Genomic DNA, 19264 nt, shown 5'->3' with positions numbered 1-19264 from the left:
AAGGCACTGGTTGAAAGATGAACCCACCCACCGAGATCCGGATTGTCAGTTCTTTTTCTAGCCACGGAAATAACTATTCCTTCTACGAATTTTCTTCTGGAAATCATAAAAAATATCATAAAACGGTGGTGAAATTTTGGAAAAGCAGAAAAGCTGTTCCAATTTGGACACTTCAGAGATGGCCCCTTTCTATCAGATTCTTAAACCTAAAAAAATTGCAACCGTTTTGGGTAATACAGCATTGAGTTACCAAGATAAGTTTAACAAAGAGACACACCCAAATATAAGCAAGTTCTTCTCTACACGGAAACATTCTGCCCGTAAGTAGCGCCGTGTTCTTTCATTGAGACGCCGGGAGCGTGTGGGCCGCTCATCAGAGTCACTGTCTAGCTCAGAAAACTCCATAAGCTCATCCTCCTCAAATGAATTGTAGTGTTTGGTCTGCTTACGGACTCGGGGCCGGTCAATCACTAAGCTCTCCTGCAAAATTAAGAGAGAGAACTACTTGTATCTGTTCGAACTCTTTATGATATGAAGTTTTAAACACCAAATGCATCTAAAAGTAAAATTCTGGTTTATTTGAGTATCCTACATTATTCCATGAAAAGAATTTTCTCTTCAGTTGAGATGCACACCTACAAAAAGATCTAGTTTCTTGTGTTAAGGATTCCCCACTTCATCAATGAACAGCGCTCCTGATCATGCCCTGTTACATACCTTGGAGGGGCTATTAACCTTTTCTTTCTGTTTGCATACTTAGAACAGTTTGGGGCGTTAGAGTATTTGAAGAACAATCTCCACTGGTACTGTCAAGCCCATCGGTTAAGGTCTTTTTCTGAAGCCCTATTATCCATGCCCTTCCATGCACAGACGAAGGGCGTAGTGACCAGGGACGAGGCTTTTTCAGTGATGATGACAAATCCTTGCCTTTAGAAAGCCCTTAACTTTTGAAAGCACCATTACTTTTTACACAGGTTTTTAAATTAAAGGTTCTCTCTTTTTTAGCTATTTTATGGTCAGCTTCTAGCCTGAAGAAAGTTCTGCTAGTATCATTTCTGGTTGTTCCATGTTGATTTTATGCTGTTTTGATGTCCTGGCTTGTTTTTTTAATGGCTTTATTTTGTTTTTAATCACTGTGTTTTAATGGTTAGGTTTAATTGTTTCAGTTGTGAGATGCCTCAAGCAGCCTCTGGTGAGGCATCATATACATTTCCCAAATAAGCGAAAGAAAGAAAGAAAGAAAGAAAGAAAGAAAGAAAGAAAGAAAGAAAGAAAGAAAGAAAGAAAGAAAGAAAGAAAGAAAGAAAGAAAGAAAGAAAGAAAGAAAGAAAGAAAGATTAGCTTTTGGATGTAGGAGTCAGTTAAGAGATTCTATTGTAGAGGTTTGATTGATTTAATATCAGATTTGTATTAATTACAAGATAATCAAATATACTGTTCACAAGATTAGTTCAGAATTAACCTGTATTCTTTTTGACTAGCTATTCTCACGTAGTAGGCATCTCTATTCTCTACTGTTATATGGAAGCTGATTTCTGAACTATATATTTTTTATGGGTGAGATCCCATATATCTGTTCCACGAGCATTAGAGCTTTCCTTTGAAGTAAGGAGCTTTTCCTTTTTGCAAAAGGTTCTTCTGCTATTGGAATGGATCTGTGGGATCCACCCCTCTAATGTGATATATACACATTTAGGATTTTTTAAATTTACTAATTAATTGTAAGAATTCAGATTTGGCCTGATTTTGAAATATATATTGTATCTGTTCACAAAAACAGTCTTTAAAAAAAGGCAAGCCGATTTTTCAAATTAAAAAAAAGATTGCATAGAGGCAAATCTAGTCCCTCCATATCAAAGTCTTTGTGAAATCTATGGATTTTTCAGATATAAACATGAATGCATTTCCCTTTTTAAAATTGCTAATTCTATATTCAGAAGGACTGTCATTTGGTAATTCTACTCACAGGATTTGCCAGCACACAAAATGGAGATTCCATTCCATCCCCCACCTTCCTGTTTGTTTGCCACTGATTTTTTATTCTCTCCACACACATTCATATTTGTGTGTGTGAAAAAGGAAAACCAGAAGAAACTCTTTGTGATTTGTTGCCTAGCAATTGTCCCCTCTGCTGCTATCTAAGCCCCTTTCTGCCATGGCTGCTGCTGCCCTAGCAGGAGTTTTAGGAAGCTAGACCCCCTAGGGCATATGCCGAGGCAAAGACTGCAGGTGACCACTTCTGTCACAGGAGGCTGGAACAGAGCAAACCAGCTGGTTGACTGAGCAAGTGGGCACAATGACTCTGCTCTGGAAGAGGAAGCCGCATATGTTCACTTTTTCTTCCAGGTAGACAAACGGTTCCATTACTCTCCCTTCCTCAAGAATAAGCAGCAAACACAAGCTTTGTTTTCAATGCTGCTGCTAGCTAGAAAGATTAGCTGTTCTGGCTGGAGCAGGCCAATGCCCCAGATACCTACTGCTGCCGGCTACAGGAATCTCGTATTTCAGCCTTTAGAGGGGAAAAGCTCTTTTGCCTATAATACAGCAACTGCTTCATGTGAGCACAAAAAGATGAGGAGAGAGGAACTGCATCCTCTTGGGGACTCCACAGTCTTGCCTCTGGCAGAATACAGTTTATAGGGGCAGGAATAACTTCCACTGATACATGTCAATATCAGAGAATGACAAAATCTGCAAGCTGAATCACTGTCTGCATTTCTCACTAGCCTTGTACAAAGGGAAGGATTCCCACTCCTATGTCTTTGAGGTTAAAGGCACAAATTCACAACCAATTTGTTAAAAATATACAGAATATTTTATTAATATTAAAGCTGTTTCTACATTATAGATAAAACTCAAAAGCTCCAAAGGAATAGCCTGTCAGTGTTTAACTACTGAAAGAAATATAATCTGGTCACAGTAATACAGTTTCTCACTGGAGTTTGCTGCATGCAGTGGCCTCCGCTGATTTTTCACTTTGAAACAGTGTTAAAGAAATCAGCAGAAGAAAAAAAAAGATAGTAGAACAGTTTTTAAAGAAAAAGGCTTAATTATATGCTTTAAATTTACATTCCTACAATGTCAGTTGATTTGATTTTACAGCACAGAGTATCTAAATTGCTAAGTGTGGGAGCTGAGGATAAATTGCATCTGATGCTTAATTTAGAGACTGTTTTAAAATTGAAAGAAGTACTGAATGATCAGCTGATATAAAAATTATACTAGCTTCATTCAGAATGTTAATACTAATTTCAATCACTGTTTTGTTTTTCTATGCATCTTTTGGAAACAGCTACATTTACTTTATTAAAAGGTTTTCTCTTCTCTTGCTGATTTTTATCACCATTCTATACAATATTGGACACTATTATGTAAATGTACTTAATGCGGACAAAACGTGTATATATTTGTCTGGTGAATGATTTAACCTGCTGACTTATGGCTGTTGACTTACTTTGTTTTTCTGTTTTATTGTTGGCTATTGCTTTAGATTTTGTGGCAAACTACCAGGGATTTTGTAGTGGATAGAAGGTGGGGGGGAGTATACATATTTTAATCAATAAGGGAAGGATGGAAGGGAAGGTTTTGAGAGATGGGATGCAAACTACGGAATTTAACATAGATGGATAGCTGTGTTAATCTGTCTGTAGCAGTGAAAAAGAGTAAGAGTCCAATAGCACCTATAAAAGTAACAAAATTAGTGGTAGAGTATGAGCTTTCATGAGCCACAGCTCACTTCTTCAGCTCAGTTCTTCAAAGAGCTCTTAATCACACTTGGCCACCTCTTATGCCAAGGAGAGGAGCAAGAATGGAAGATATGTATTCACTTACCGTGAAGCTTCCTTTCTTGGTGGTCCAGGAGTGGGGCAGTCCTTACTTTTGAGATATAGCTCCTCCTCTCCGAAGGCAGGGTCAATCAGCTGATTTTGATCCCAGAGGGGAGGGGCTTGTCCCTGGAATCACCAGTCTGTTCCCAAGCCCTGACTCCCCATCACGATACCAGAAGGGAAAATAACAATTCCCCTCAATTTTTTTTAATAGAAAGATCCCTCCCTTGAATCCACTGGGAGGAAGACTATCGTCCTAACTCTTCATCCAATCCTAGAAGCCGCCCCGCAAGAAACTCGGGTGGGCAGGACTGCCCACTCCTGGACCACTGAGAAAGGAAGGTTCATGGTAAGTGAATACAAATCTTCCGTTCTCCGGTGGTCCTAGGAGTGGGGCAGTCCTTACTTTTGGGACGTACAAGAGCAGTGTACCCCAGGGTGGGTTGTCCGGCTTCCAGGCCTATAGGGTGTGTAGTAGTACCCTCCTGCTAAAGGTTGTCTCTGGGGAAGACAACTTATCTATCCTATATTTCTTGATGAGAGAATATACTGATTTCCATGTGACCACCTTATCGATCGTTTCTAATGACTAAAGGATTTACAGGCTACCTGTGTCGCTGTTTCCCTTAGTGAGTGCACCCTGACATCTATGGGCATTTCCAGTCCTCTGGCTTGACATGCCAGAATTAAGTACCCTCTGCTTTACCTACTTAGCCAAGAAAAGGACACTCTGGGTCCCAAGGACCTCCTGCAAACACACAACTAGCGTCCCAGACTTCTGAAACACTGTTTAGTCCTGTCCAAGTGGAATCTCACATCTCTACATATAGGGAGATTTATTTATTTATTTATTTTCTTCCCGTGCTTTGGATTAGATTAGAAGGAGGGAAGTACTATCTCTCCTGTCCTATGAAAACATGAAGTTCACCTTTGGAAGAAAGTTGTTTTTGTTCATAATTTGCTCTACCATCTTGAAGGAAAGGACATGGCTCTCTATTTACTGCTAGTGCCTGTCATTCTGACACTTGTCTAGCTGATTTTATTCTCATCTGAAAGATGGCTTTAAAGGTCAGTTCCTTTAGGGGACATGAGGTCATAGGCTCAAGGCATCTTTTGTATAATGCTCTCAATACCAGATTAAGATTTCATATGGGGAAAAACTAGCAAATCCTTGGAAGATTCTACAATGAGGTCCCCTTTTAGAATCCATTGCCATGAAGGTGATAGATAAGGGAATGTCCCTTCCTAGAACCCCTAATTGTTGGGATGGTCACTACCTGTTGTCTAAGGGTGTTGGTATTAAGACTTTTCTTCAACCCCCCTTGAAGAAAGGATAGTAACTCCCTAATTAGCCCCAAAAGATTACATGACTCTATCCATGCACTCTTCTGGGAACTTGGCAGGAATTTTTATAGACTCTGTGGAACTCTTCCTGGAGACTAGCATAGCACCAATCAGGCCTTCTGTTTAGTCCAACCCTATTAGCTGTTTGTGTTTGACCTCCACACTGTGAGGCTTGTCAGAGCTGGTCAGGGGTGTCGTATTGATCCCTGCATCAATGGGCCCTCCTGCAGTGGAGGTGCCAGGGATCCATGCTTGAAAGATTCTTCAGGTTTTGAGACCATGTCTTTCTGGACCTGAAGGCTGCTATTAGCATCACTTCTGCACTTTACTGTGTGATCTTCTGAACAGCTCTGTGTAATAGCTGTACTGTGGAAGACATACAGGACGTGTGAAGGCAGCTTGCTGCTCACTTCATCTATCCCTATGGTTTGAGGGTTTCTTCTCCTTGCGCCATGTTGAAAACTGTGGTAGACCAGTTGGGGAATCTCTCTGGATAACATTCATTCTGTTTGGTTCATCACTCTCTGGCTTAGCCAGTCTGCCTCCAAGTTGTCCTCTGTATAAACATATAGTGACCTATGGGAAGATTCTGAGATTCCACCATACTGTGTCTGATGGCCCTGAGTTCCAAAAGGTCTACCCTGTAGATCATTTGTCCTTCAGCCAGATGACCTATGCCATTCTTCCTTGGGTGTGGGATCCCCATCCCCAAAGACATGTCCATGGTCATCACTGTTCTCTCTGGTTTCTTGAGTGGGACACCATTGTGGGACTGAATGAGATATAGCCACTGGTTGTTTTCCTGTTTGAGGATCTCTGGCAATTCAACTATCTTGGACCTCTTGTGATCTAACGCCCCATGGCATGGCAACAGACAGTTCTCAAGTGCACAGATCCAGCTGTCGTTTGGATGTGGGAAAGGAGCCACTCTCTGTGGCCTAGCCATGCTATCAGTGATACTAGGATTCTGATCAACACCATAGGTGGCATTTTCAGCTCAAAGGAAAGGGCCCAATATTGGAAGTGCCTCTGAGAGATCGATGGAAGCCAGACAATCTCCCTTCTGAATGGCAGTCATGACAAATTTTAGCCTTTCCATTCCAACCTTCTTGTTCCTAGGCATCTATTTTATTTGTCCAAATTCCTTTGGATCTAGGGGAAAAGGGACCAGGTGACACGGAACTGAATTCCACTGATCACAGTATCCAACACCCACTCATTTCATATTATTAGCTGCCAAGGGTTTGCCAAACATTGTAAGCATCCCCCAAACACCATCGCGCCTGATGATGCCTTGGTGTAGACACATTTGAGTTCCCTTCTTTGGCCCTTTAGTATTCTGATTGGATTTGTTGAGGGAGAAGGAACTACCCTCCTCTCGATGTTTGGTCTGCTTTCCTTTATTTAGTTTCTCCAGATAGGTTGTTATCTTTGAAAAGAACCGCGGTTACTTTGGCTTTGGGGCAAATGGTCCACGTTCCAATTTCTAAGCTAAGTGTTGTGCCTGGTTGCCTGAAAACCATGGTCCTTGTTGACCACAGCATACCATATTGCTAGGGCTATTTTCTTAGTTTTACTCTTTGGCAGGAGTTCACTGCTCACTGCAGCCGGCTCATCTCTGGCAGTTTCTTCTTCACCAGGATCGCTGCGCTCTGCAGAACATTGCTGAAGACATCCTGCTCGGATGGCAGGATCAGAAAGACTGGTGATTCCAGGGACAAGCCCCTCCCCTCCAGGATCAGCTGACTGACCCTGCCTTCGGAGAGGAGGAACTATATCCCAAAAGTGACTGCCCCACTCCTAGGACCACCGGAGAATCTACACCTTAGAACTATATATTTGTGTAACTGTGTGATTGTTTTCTCGACTTTTTCCTTTACACACAGCACTGGGTATATGATTTAAATGGAAAGAGTGATTGAAAGGGGAAAAGACTTCTTAAGCCCTTTCTTTCCCACTCTATTTTCCTGCTAACCACCACCCCCTCCCCACTGCAAAGATGCTTTTATCCCTTCTGGAGAAATGTTACAGTATGCATTTTTTTTCCCAGCAGGGTAAATGCGGCTTGAGGGTGATAGTGGCTTAGCAGCTCAGCATCTTCTTTGCATGCAGAAGGTCCCTGGTTCAATCTCTAACCTCTCCACTTAAAAGGATCAGGTGGTAAGAGATTTGAAAGACCTCTGCCTAAGATTCTGGAAAGAGTAGACAATACTGACCTTGGTAGACCAATGGTCTGATTCAGCTTAACATGGCTTCATATGCTTACATGGGTACAAACTTTCAGTAAGAAGACAGCATGAAAGGATGAGGTTTATTATTTATTTAAAACTTTTTAATGCAACCTTTCAACTCATCTTGAGGCCCCAAGGTTGTGAACAACAAAAAACATTAAAAGAGAGAGAGAGGACCCAAGCCATACAGGACTTTAAAGGTCAACACCAGCACCTTGAATTCAGCTTAGAGGCAAACTGGAGGCCAGTGAGGTGAAACAGGAGAGATAACGGTCTCTATAACCCACTCTGGTCAGCATTTTGGTCACAGCTTCTGGACACTCTTCAGAGGCAGCCCCATGTGCAGCGCACGGCAATACTCTATTCTGGATGTCACCAGGGCATGTATCACAGTGCCAAGGTCTTTTTTGCCCAGGAATGACCACAGCTGGCTCATCAGCTAAAACTGCCGAAAGGTGTTCCTAGCCACTGCCATCACCTACTTATCCAAAAGGAGGCCGGGGTCCAGCAGAACACCCAAGTAATGAACTGCTGCTTTAGAGGGAGTACAACCCCATCCAGAACAGGAGATACCTTAAATCCAGGGTCAATCCAAGGGTTAAGAAGCTGCCCTCCCTCTGGTCTTCCCTTTTAAACTGCAACTCATCAGCTGCAAAAAAAATCTTAACAAATAATCACAGAATTACATGTAATATGTATATCCACTCTAAGACAGCCTTCTAAGGCCTAGTTTGCACATGTGGCTTCTACAATATTGAGGTGGCAGAATTAATGGCACGCACTACAGACTATACCCTATCTCTAATTTTGTTAGTCTTATAGGTGCTACTGGACTCTTGCTCTTTTCCACTGCAGATTATAAACGGGACATTCCAGTTCTAAACACTCCTTTTGTATAAAAGCTTCCCTGAAAAGCGCAAACTAGCATGGCAGGGAGTTTTTAATGCAGGCAAAGTTTCCAAGACATGTTGCTTCACCTGTAATCTAATTTGCTGCAGTCCATTCTACCACTTCAGCACTTTGTCACCTCATTCTCTTGCACGTGTAAATGTGGGCTTTCAAGCAGACTGGGGAGAGGGACACAAAGACCCTGAATCTTAAGGGATTCTCCCATGTCGTATGATCGGCATCCGGCTCCTATCTTTCAGAATACCTTCAGACAGACAGCTTGTATAGTGGTTAGAGTTTCAGTGTAAGATCTGAGAGACCTAGACTCAAATCCCCATGGAAACTTGGGCCAGTCAGTCACTCTCAGCCTAACTTACTTGACAGGGTTGTTGTGAGGATATACTGGAAGAGGGGAGAACAATGCTGGCAGCTATTTGGGGTCCTCATTGTGGAGAAAAGTGATGTAAAACAGTTATATAAATAAACAGCAGTGGCCTTTAAAAGTCCTATTCCCTGTTAAAGAAGTTAACATAGCTTGCTGCAAACAGCTATTTAAGTATGTTTCCAATGCAGTAACATTAAAATTACCTTTTCATTTTTTGCGTCTGTATCCAGCTCTGCTATTTTTGCCCATTTCTGCCAGAAGTTGGGATCATCCAATGAAATGTCAGTTCTGTTCCCAGAAGCGACAAAGCTTGCCTGGGAGTAAAATGAAAGTTAGTAGAGGTATACCTCACTCAACAGTAGTGGCTGTACATTCCTTATGCAGAGCCACAGTGGCATGTTTACATTGGAGAAAATAACACCAGAGTGCAAGTGTAAGCTATTAATTAAAAATACAGCTTGACCCACAAGTGGCTTTCTGCTCTATAAGGCACAGTACTGAGTATATGGAGCTCAAGGATAGCAATTTAGAGCCCAGCAAACACCAGAAGGACCTCAAAGTAAGTTTTCTCAGTATTTATACTATATGCTGGACATTACATTTAGCTGCTTTGATGCACAGTTTTGAAAAGATTTGCTAACAAGGGAGAAATTTTGCCAACATGGAACACATTAAAATTGGAAACACTGAGGCCAGGTGACTTAGAAGGCAACATAAAGACCGGCAAGAGCAGAACCTTAATTCCTGCTCCCCAGGAACTCTATCAAAGTTACTGATCCCCAGTGCTTGCAAAGTACTCTTTAAAAAAGAAGAGTCCTTGCACTGAGATCTCACTTGAATAAGGAAGGCCGAAGCAAGTCTCAAGGAAATGGACACTGCTAGATAGAAGCAATCCATAAGAATGCTCCAACTAGCCACACAGCCCTGGTGGAACAAAGCATAATCGTCCCCCCTGCTTTATAACAGATTCTCATTGCACAATCACAATAACGATTTATAACAATGCTATTCTCCTAACTCCACTGCACCTCTTCAGCAGCCATCAATGATACTACAGAAAGAAGATGGGATTGTAGCTGTTTGGAGGATTCTAACCAAGGATGCAATGGGGCATGAAGGCAGAAGAGGCTTAACCTTTACAAAAAACAATCCCTGCCAGAATCAGAGAGAAGCTTAGGGGGAAAACAACATCATTCTGCTCATCATCCATTATTCTCACACACTACTGATGAGAATATTGTATTTTCTCACTTTGTGGGCTTAACTGCTTTCCTACCCAGTCAAAGCAAACTAACCTTGGCAAATGTAGAACCCTTCCCCTCAGTCTGAATAGTGATTGTCTGGGTTCTCCTTTGCAGGATTTGATCGATATCTTCCTCACAGAATTTGGAGCCTTCATCTTCCTCATCCATTAGTGCCCCATAAGCTCCCTTTCGCAACAAATCTTCAACCTCCATCTTAGAGAGCTGCTGGACCTGCCGAAGATAAGAGAGTGCTCTTTCAGATTAACTTTATGACAGAAAAAAGCAGGACCCCTGGCAACTTTTGACAGCTTGTCACCAAGGAAGTCTTTGGAGAGGAACAAAAGGTGGCTACTGGTGGCATCTGGCTCTGCAAGGCTCCCTTACCCCATTGTTGCTGCCTTTTCGGTTGATGTCCTGTAGAACTGCTTTGTCCAAGCCCAGCTTCAGGCTGGCCTTATCAAACATCTCACGCTCATAAGAATTCCTAGTAATAAGCCGATACACCTTCACTGCCTTGCTTTGCCCTATCCGGTGACAGCGAGCCTGAGCCTACAAGAGAGAGAGAGAGAATGTACCACTCGAAACAGAGCTGGCAGAAGAAGTGGAGATTACGCCTCCCCTCCAAGGACAGCACATCCCTTCACACGCCACTGCCAAACCCCAACAACCCTCCCACCCCCGCTCAAGGATTCACCACCACTGAAATCAGCTAAGGAAGGGCTGGTTGCCATTGCAGGGCTTCAGATAGAGAAGACTAAATAAAAGATGCCAACATGAAAACATTTTAGAGTTTATTTTTACCAAGCAACACAATAAAAATAAGAAGTGAATTTACAGACAAAGCTGGAGTCGATAATAAAAATTACGGAGGAAGTGTATGCATACCCCTTTAAGTACAGGAACACTGCTGCCTTCTGAATTCACACCTTCCAATTACACTTTGCATAACCTGCATTCCCACAAACAGCACTAAATGTCAGCATTGGCTAGCCCTTCATTCACATGGCCTCATCTCAAGGCTTTTTGGTGGTCAATACCTGCAGGTCATTTTGGGGATTCCAATCCGAGTCAAAGATGATGCAGGTATCAGCAGCAGTGAGATTGATGCCCAGCCCCCCTGCCCGTGTACAGAGCAGGAATACAAAACGGTCTGAATCTGGCTTGCAGAAGCGGTCGATGGCAGCCTGACGTAAATTCCCACGCACTCGTCCATCAATGCGCTCATATGTGTACCTGTATAAAGAGGACATGGGTTGCTTTTGGAACAGCAAAAAGTCATGCCAGCCCTAGAGATCAAGGACCTCTTGCCTCCAACTGCAGTAGAGGAAAAAGCAAATACATTAGGATCATACGTCAGATATCCACAGCACAATCCTAAGTAGAATCACAGTTTGCTAAATCCACTGAAGTCAATGGGTGCAACTCTGTTTAGGATTGCACTTAGTTGCCTTACACTAGGGTAGCAGTTGAGAGCGTTAGTCACAAAGCGCCCATCCTCATTTCAAATCTCAAATCAGCAATGAACTCACGGTTTAAAGAGATAGCATGCTTGTGACGCAGCCTCAACTCCCTATTCAAAACATGGGGAGAATAATACTGGCCTAATTAATAGAGTAGTTGTAAAGATCATTTTGAAAAGGTATGTAGAATCTTTTGAGCACGCACGAAAAAGTATAATCCTTCGGAGATATACATAAGGACCAGGTGAAGTCCTAATACCAACAAATGCTCTGGTACCCCAAGAAAGCCCCCCCTCAACAATCCTCTAATAAATCAGCAACAGCGGCTCCACTTGAGTCACTCCCTTGCAGATCTCCTCCTCCCCCAGCTCCCCACTTCTCTGTAAATAGTAGTATAAACTTTACAAAATGGCCAAGACTTGGCACCACTCCCAACAACAGGAGAAGAAGCACAAAACAGCAATCCTGTTTTGTTTCATTTTCTAACAAATAGGATGTACGAATTTGAGAATGTGTGCTTTGAGCTTCTTAGTGCTTTATTTCCACAGGTAGGAACATGGACGGGAAGAAAAAATAAGTATAGTGGGATGAGAAAAAGAACTTGGACAGAGGAGGAGGAGGAGGAAATGGCATATATGGCAGAGAAGAAATCGTATGTGTGTACGATACATAGGACAAACTGTCAGCTAAGCATGCTCTTGAAAGATGACACTGATTTAGGTGATGCCGGCTGTGGTGAGAACTCTTGGGCTGTACTGACCGCCTCTGGATGAGATAATCCTCCAGGATATCAAGACAGCGCACCATCTGGGAGAAGATCAGCACCTTGTGCCCGCCTGCAATCAGCTTTGGTAACAGCTTATCAATCAGCACCAGCTTGCCTGCTGCCTGGATCATTGCCTGCAACTGGAAGTCGGGAGCTTCTGGGCTGTGTGTTTTACGAAAATCCTCTAGAATCTTCTCCTCTGCCCCTGAACCACAGCAGAGAAAAAGAGAGAGAAAAAATCACTGGGGCCCAATTTCTGTAACACACAGAAAGAAGGGCAGAAGTTAGTTCCGAGGTCCTTTGGTGCACACACATGCCCATATCCATTCCATCTCTCTCTTATACCAGAATAAAATGTTATTCCTTATGGTACCAGAAGACTCCTATCTCTTTTTTTCCCTATGCCAACCATGAGTCCTTGAGTAAGTGTTGGATTACTGCCTGTGTCAGCACTACATACTGCTGCTCATTTGTTCCAAAAAAAACCTATCTGCCCTATCCCATCCTCCACCGGAAGGAAGATAAGGAAATCCCCGCACTGAGGAAAGCCCCACCTCACTAAGTGATTGACAAAGGCAAGCATGTTGCAACACAAGGTTTCCAGCCCTACCCTTACCATTGATGAGGTAGGGATGATTGCAGCACTTGCGCAGCTCCATCATGGTGTTGATGAGGTTGGGCATGTTGTGCTGGTTAGCACCCTTGGATAGGAAGGTGAAATTCTTCTCCAGGATAGCCCGATAATATTTCTTCTGGATGTTTGTCAGCTCTACCTCAATGATGGTCTCTTGTTTGGGTGCCAAATTTTTCTCCACATCATCTTTCAGCCGCCGCAGCATCATAGGTTTCAGAAGGGACTGGAGCTTCTTAACCTGTTAGGATGAGAAGAAAGACTGCTTATAACATTGCTTATGATCTCAGTCCAGATAAGCCAGGACTGGAAATCACAAAGAAAAGTTCCCGGTGATGCCAGCTGCATGCCCTTCTATTTTTCTGCCCTTATTTTTTCCCCTTGCATGCAAGTGTGCATGGTGCAAACAGGCATAGATTACCTGTGTCTGTTGTTTTATTATTGTGTTGTCGCCTGTCTTGTGTAAGTATGGATGAGACACAATATAGCTTAAAATATAACTTGAGAATTATGAACTAGAGATTTGCTAGATACTTGTAAAGTGCATCATGTTAACTTAGATGTATTGATGCATGCTGTAGCTCTTTTACATGAAGGATGGAAAGATACATCTAAGGGAGTACTGTGTGTATGTCTGTATGCAAATATCTGTGCATAGATGTAGTTCGGTGGAGCATGCGCTTCTTAAAATTTTTTAATTTATTTAATTACTTCATTTATAACCTGCCTTTCTCACCGAGATTGAATGCAAATTACAGTGCAACTATGCAACTAAATAGCACACAACATTCAATAAACAGTACAATAGGACTATAATTACAAAAATTAAAAACAATGCAAAAAAGTATCTGACATATATCATAAACAATGAAAAAATAGCCTCAAGAGGTCAGGAAAGCACCTACTCTCCTGGCTTTCCTCAAACTATGCAAAACTGAATTATTCAGAAGGGATTTTTTACACATGTAATTGGACTGTACTGTAAGGAAATGGTTCAAGCACAGTAAAGGGACAGAGACTGTAGACTATACTACTGTGTATTGTCAGTTGCTGAAAGTATGCTCCTACTGGGTAGTTTCTGCATTGTTTAATATATCATGTTAAATTGCTTATGCTTTGTTTCAGCTGTGTTTCATTTCTGTACTGGATTTCTGCTTGTCCCAGCCATGGATTGTATTGACTTCCACAGCGTAATCTGCCTTGAGAAAGGCAGACTAGAGATATCATGAAAACAACAAAATAACAAAAAAAACCCATAGGATAGGCATACAGTCCTATTTATTCCCTTTTTAAAAGCTCCTTTCCGAACCATTCAATTATAGTATAGCCCTATGATTTTTGTAAAATGCACTCATCTATTCTGCTTTATACAGTATGTGGAATGACACAAGTATGGGCGTTACAAAATCAAGCACTAATGGAGATCTGCGTCTGTGCTTTGAACAATGATGGAATATGAAAATGCAACACAAGGTCATGACTATGTAATTTGGCTTCAATTGGCTGTGTGTGTGTGTGTGTGTGTGTGTGTGTGTGTGTGTATAGATATAGATATAGATATAGATATAGATATAGATATAGATATAGATATAGATATAGATATAGATATATAGATATATCACAACATCATCTCCTGAACACAATTACTTCCAAGTGATTTCTGCTACTCTTCTTTCCAAAAAGGGACTCAAGTCTCGCTGATTAGAGGGGATAAGAAACTTGGGGGGAGGGGGGAACTGTTGCTATGGAGTTTAATTGTTTTATTACTTCTTGCTTTTATGGCCCTGAAACTTGATTCTTCTTTGCTTCTCAGAAAATCCATCATATGCCAACATGAAGAGGTCTTACTACCATGAACTAAAAAAACCTCCTGCCTGATGAAGAGTTCTGGGGAACTCAACAGCTGACACACTGTTACGTCTCACTGGGTTGCTCCTAATGAAGATATTACACGGATCATGTTCTTGGCTTTTTGGATTTGACTTCTGGACCAACAGAGCTGTAAGCAACTCACTTACTTTTACATAGTTTTGTTTGTTCACAGAATACCTACTTTTTACAGGGACACTTTTTACTGCTCACACCCTTACGGTCTCAAAACACCTATCAACTCCACTCCACTTGCACTGGTGGTGATTTCTACTGCTAAACTAAGCCCTGGTCCTGCTCACTGGCAGAGCATTAACTCTGCAAAATCTTCTTGCTCACCTGCTCTTCTGTCTTGAGGTCCCCAAACTCCTCCAGGAAGGCTGTCTCAGATGGGAACTGCTGTGGTTCCAGGAAGTTCAGTAGGCTGAAGAGTTCCTCCACTGAGTTCTGCAGGGGTGTCCCAGTCAACAGCACTTTGTGTTCCTGTTCAGCATGCAGAGAAAAATCAGGACAGTTGCTTAGGTGATATGGTGGAATGGGTGCTATTCCCACACTGTGCCCTAAAAATGCTTTAGTTTCTGAGACAGAGGCAGCTGACTCAAAACAGCCTGGAGGTCACATCATCCGCTATCAGGTCTTGGAGAAAACAGCTTCTATCGGGTTCTCTCATCATCTCAGCCCAGCACTTGTTCTGTTCAAGCCACTGCCATCCGGGGGATGGACAAACACACTTTTCCAAGCCAGATGGCTACGAGCCATCTTCCAACAGGAAATCTCTTAGTATTTCAAGAAACCTGCTGCAAATGACATCATGAGTAACCACAAGGATTGACCAGAAGAAGAACTGCAGTGATGTAAATCAATGTCACATTTCAAAATCAGGGTGGAGAAAAGCTATGCTGACTTTGACTTTATCATGTATGTAAAAAATGGCAGTTCACAGCTAACAGGCATTTGTAACAGCATCTTCCCTCTGGTGTCTTTTCAGAGCTGCCCAACAATGAAGAACAACTCTTTGTGGAACATCACAAGCCTCAGAACATGCACTGCACTAGAGCAGAGCAGTGTCTAGGCTACAGGCCATAGCACAGCATTAGAAAAATGAGTGCATACACACGTTCCCCTCTCACAAAAAGACTCTAATCCGCATCCTTCATACATTCCTGCCACTCCCAATGATGAGAATCCCACAGCGTGCAGAACAGCAGCATGATCAGAAATTTCTCACCAGAGACATCAGCTTCAATCCCTCCAGCAACTTGCAGTTCCTGTTTTTGAGCCGATGGGCCTCATCTATGACCACACAGCGCCACTGGATTTTCTTCAGCTCAGGGCAGTCAGCAAGGATCATCTCAAAGGTAGTGATGACTACATGAAACTTAAAGATACCTTGAAGAGGGCTGCCCTAAGGACAACCAAGAAAAGGGCAAGCGTTTATCCTCTAGGGCAATACTGAGGATTTGTCTCTGAAGTTAAATATTTGAGCAAGTTCACAAGCACCTCTTAGCTCAGTAAAAGGGGACTGCTGCAATTTCTGCCTTAAGCAGGGAATTCATTGCAGTACTACTAATCAGTTGCCATCTGTTGTTCTACTAATAGGGTCATATGAAGATACTCAGCAGTTGCCTATACCCAAAAGAACTGCACTGCTCATACATAACCCACCAAGTACATCAATAAGTGCAAAACAAAAGCGAGGAAGAACCACTAAATACAACTTAAATGAACAGCTGTGACTGAAGGGATGGCCCAGATAAGTTTCTCCAGATAAGTTTCTCCCTATTGTCTGCTTTCTAGCTTCTAAGGTACAGTGAAGAGTAAGTTAAAGCCCGATATGTGAGGATACTGCTACTAAGCTAGCTACAGAATGTACATAAGCAACAACATCTCTGTTCCATGAAAACTGGCCTTCCATCCTACCCATAAGGACCAGACTCTCAAAGCTTTTGGCAAATGACAGTCTGCATCCACCCACCTGAAACATCATGGGAAATTATCCCATTTCCACTGGAAGTGAGCAGTAAGAAGCAAGGACTCTGCTACTTATGATCTGGAAGAAACACATACCTGTGCATCACGGTACACCATCTCATATTGCTGGATCATCTGGCGGCTGATCTGACTGCCATGGTACACAATGGCATTCATCTCAGTCCACGTGCGGAACTCCCGCTCCCAATTTGTGATGGTTGAAAGTGGAGCAATGATGAGAAATGGACCCCGAAGGCCCATTAAGAAAATCTCAGAGAGGAATGTAATTGACTGAATTGTCTTCCCAAGACCCATTTCATCAGCCAGAATGCAGTTCTTCCTGTAGAATGACCATAGGCAGTCATTACAAACCCCAAAAAGCTCACCACTGGGCAAGGACTCCTACGTATTATTCCTGGCTCTAACACTGACACAATGCATCCCCTAGACAAGTCTCTTTATTTACTGGATCTTACCCCCACCTATCTCTAACGCTCTGTCAATGGAAACCCGGGCCCAGCGGGACATATTATCATTCCGCCGGGCCTGTAAGACAGAGCTGTTCCGCCAGGCGTTTGGCGATTGAAGGGGGCGGTGCCATGTCGGCCTCTCACCTTTGGGGTGGGGAAGGTTCTCCCCACCACTGCACCTTGTTAATTTGTTTTATTATTTGTATACTGATTTTAGTTTTTGTTTTTATCGATTTTAACTGTTCACCGCCCAGAGCCCCTGGGGATGGGCAGTATATAAATTGAAATAAATAAATAAATAAATAAATAAATAAATAAATAAATAAATAAATAAATAAATAAATAAATAAATAAATATTTTCCAACAATAAAAAACTTAACAGCTTAAACAACCAACAAAACCATAACAATATATAGTAACTAGAATTGGGGTGGATTTAAACTGATGAAATCTAAATACACTTAACTATAGAGCAATAATAGCAACTATACCATCTGTGGAATAGGAAGTGCCCTAGCATAACAATTTCTTTATATACAGTGTTATAGTTTTACAGAATAAAGGGTTTAATTGGATAAGCTTTGCCTGGATATATATTCAAATCAGCCATTTAATTCAGTACTGGAAACCACATTTCTAAAAAGCTAGATTGACCATGTCCTGTATTTAGTTGAGCAATTTGGTCCCAAAGTTTTATGAAGAAACAGAAGTAGTATGGAGTCCTTCCATACTACTGCTAAAGCGGCTTTTGCAGCAGCCAGTAGTATGGCTATTAACTTTTCAGTTTTTTAAAACAGACAGCTATATTCAAAAGGTTCAAGGATGTTAACAGAAATAAATCTGGAATCCACATCAAGATTAGATCTTCATGCTACTGATGGCATCCACTGACACAGACCCTCTGCCATCCACAACCCACCTGTTGTACCAATTAAACAGCAGCCAATTCATTCCCTCTAGCTGATATTCCCGCAACTGGTTATTGTTTTTATAATCTCGAGACTTTCCCAACTTTTGCCAGGACTCAGAGGCAGGACGTTCCTAAAAAAGATAACCAGAAAGTATAAGTGACCGATGAACAGATTAAATTTCTCTTTATCAAAATGAACAACATATTCCCCAGTTTAGATGAAAGAAAAACCCATCCAGCAAGTCTCCCTGCTGGAACATACACACTGCTCCTATGGCACAAACGCATCCCCTTCCTGATCCTACCTGTAACATTTTGAATACCAGCTCTTTCAAGAAAACGGAAAAGACAGAAAGGGGCAAAACCAGAAGAAAGGCTTATGGGACAACCAAAGGTTTGACATTCAGAGTCTCTTTTAGGGAGTGTGTAGTTCTATTAAAAGCAGTCCCATTGTTTGTGTTGTAGAGCATACCCAAAAACACCCCAAGCAGAGTCTGCAGCATAACAAACATGAAAAGGCCATCAAAAACCAACCACACAATAGCTGTGACTACCCAGTAATAACATTACATTCATAGCCAAGGCCCCACAGCAAGTACCATATGAAACATCTGGATGAAAGCAGGAAATGTCTTCGCAACAGAGAAAGTTATTGATTGGAGCTGAGTAACCATGGCAAGGGTAACAAGAGGAAGACCACAGTAGGAGAAGCATCACGAGAAAGACTACTGATTATGAGCATCATCAATTACTTTATCTACTTGAACTGTACCTGTTCAGCCATACCAGCATTTTCCTGAATGAATGTTCAGTTCATTCACAAATCATTTCTTACCAAGGATTTGAACTCTGGTGGAATTTGCAAAGATTCAAACTCTTTTATCTTCCCTGGGTCAACATCTTCTTCCAGCTCCCAAGTGCTTTCCTCGTAAGGCAATGAACACCACTTCACCAGGTAGTGAGTCACCTCCTGCAACCCAGGAAAAAAAAGATACACTGAGCACTCAGAAGAAAAGTGACAAAGAGCAAGTGACAGCAGTCCTTGGAGAATACTACTGTACACAAACCAAGAAAGACAGTAAAGATAGGCAAGTTTGCTTAAGCCAACTGAAACCTCCCCCGTCCCCTCAAAAACATTCAGGATCTCTAACAGAAAGGGACTAGGGGAGCAGCCTTGCATCAAAACTAAAGCACGTTGTATGCGAGGGTGTAAAACACTAACCAACACAACGTTACAGTCTGGTGTCATAAAAAGTTGCTGGAGCAG

General features: G+C 42.1%; 1 protein-coding gene across 1 annotated transcript in view; it reads right to left on the bottom strand.

Moving 5' to 3' along the window:
• Nucleotides 1-19264, bottom strand: part of CHD6 (chromodomain helicase DNA binding protein 6) — a 196989-nt gene that overhangs the window by 51874 nt on the left and 125851 nt on the right. Inside the window, exons 12-23 of the mRNA XM_054979661.1 lie at nucleotides 18833-18967; nucleotides 18007-18128; nucleotides 16713-16956; nucleotides 15874-16050; nucleotides 14985-15128; nucleotides 12762-13017; nucleotides 12140-12350; nucleotides 10957-11152; nucleotides 10304-10468; nucleotides 9971-10150; nucleotides 8879-8989; nucleotides 278-480 (exon numbers count right to left, since the gene is read on the bottom strand). Of these exons, the coding sequence (XP_054835636.1) occupies nucleotides 278-480; nucleotides 8879-8989; nucleotides 9971-10150; nucleotides 10304-10468; nucleotides 10957-11152; nucleotides 12140-12350; nucleotides 12762-13017; nucleotides 14985-15128; nucleotides 15874-16050; nucleotides 16713-16956; nucleotides 18007-18128; nucleotides 18833-18967 (2144 nt within the window). The remainder of the gene's footprint in view (nucleotides 1-277; nucleotides 481-8878; nucleotides 8990-9970; nucleotides 10151-10303; nucleotides 10469-10956; nucleotides 11153-12139; nucleotides 12351-12761; nucleotides 13018-14984; nucleotides 15129-15873; nucleotides 16051-16712; nucleotides 16957-18006; nucleotides 18129-18832; nucleotides 18968-19264) is intronic.

The sequence above is a fragment of the Eublepharis macularius genome, chromosome 5 (assembly GCF_028583425.1).
Source record: "Eublepharis macularius isolate TG4126 chromosome 5, MPM_Emac_v1.0, whole genome shotgun sequence".
In the NCBI taxonomy this organism is placed as follows: Eukaryota; Metazoa; Chordata; class Lepidosauria; order Squamata; family Eublepharidae; genus Eublepharis; species Eublepharis macularius.
This window is presented reverse-complemented; position numbering and strand designations above follow the sequence as displayed.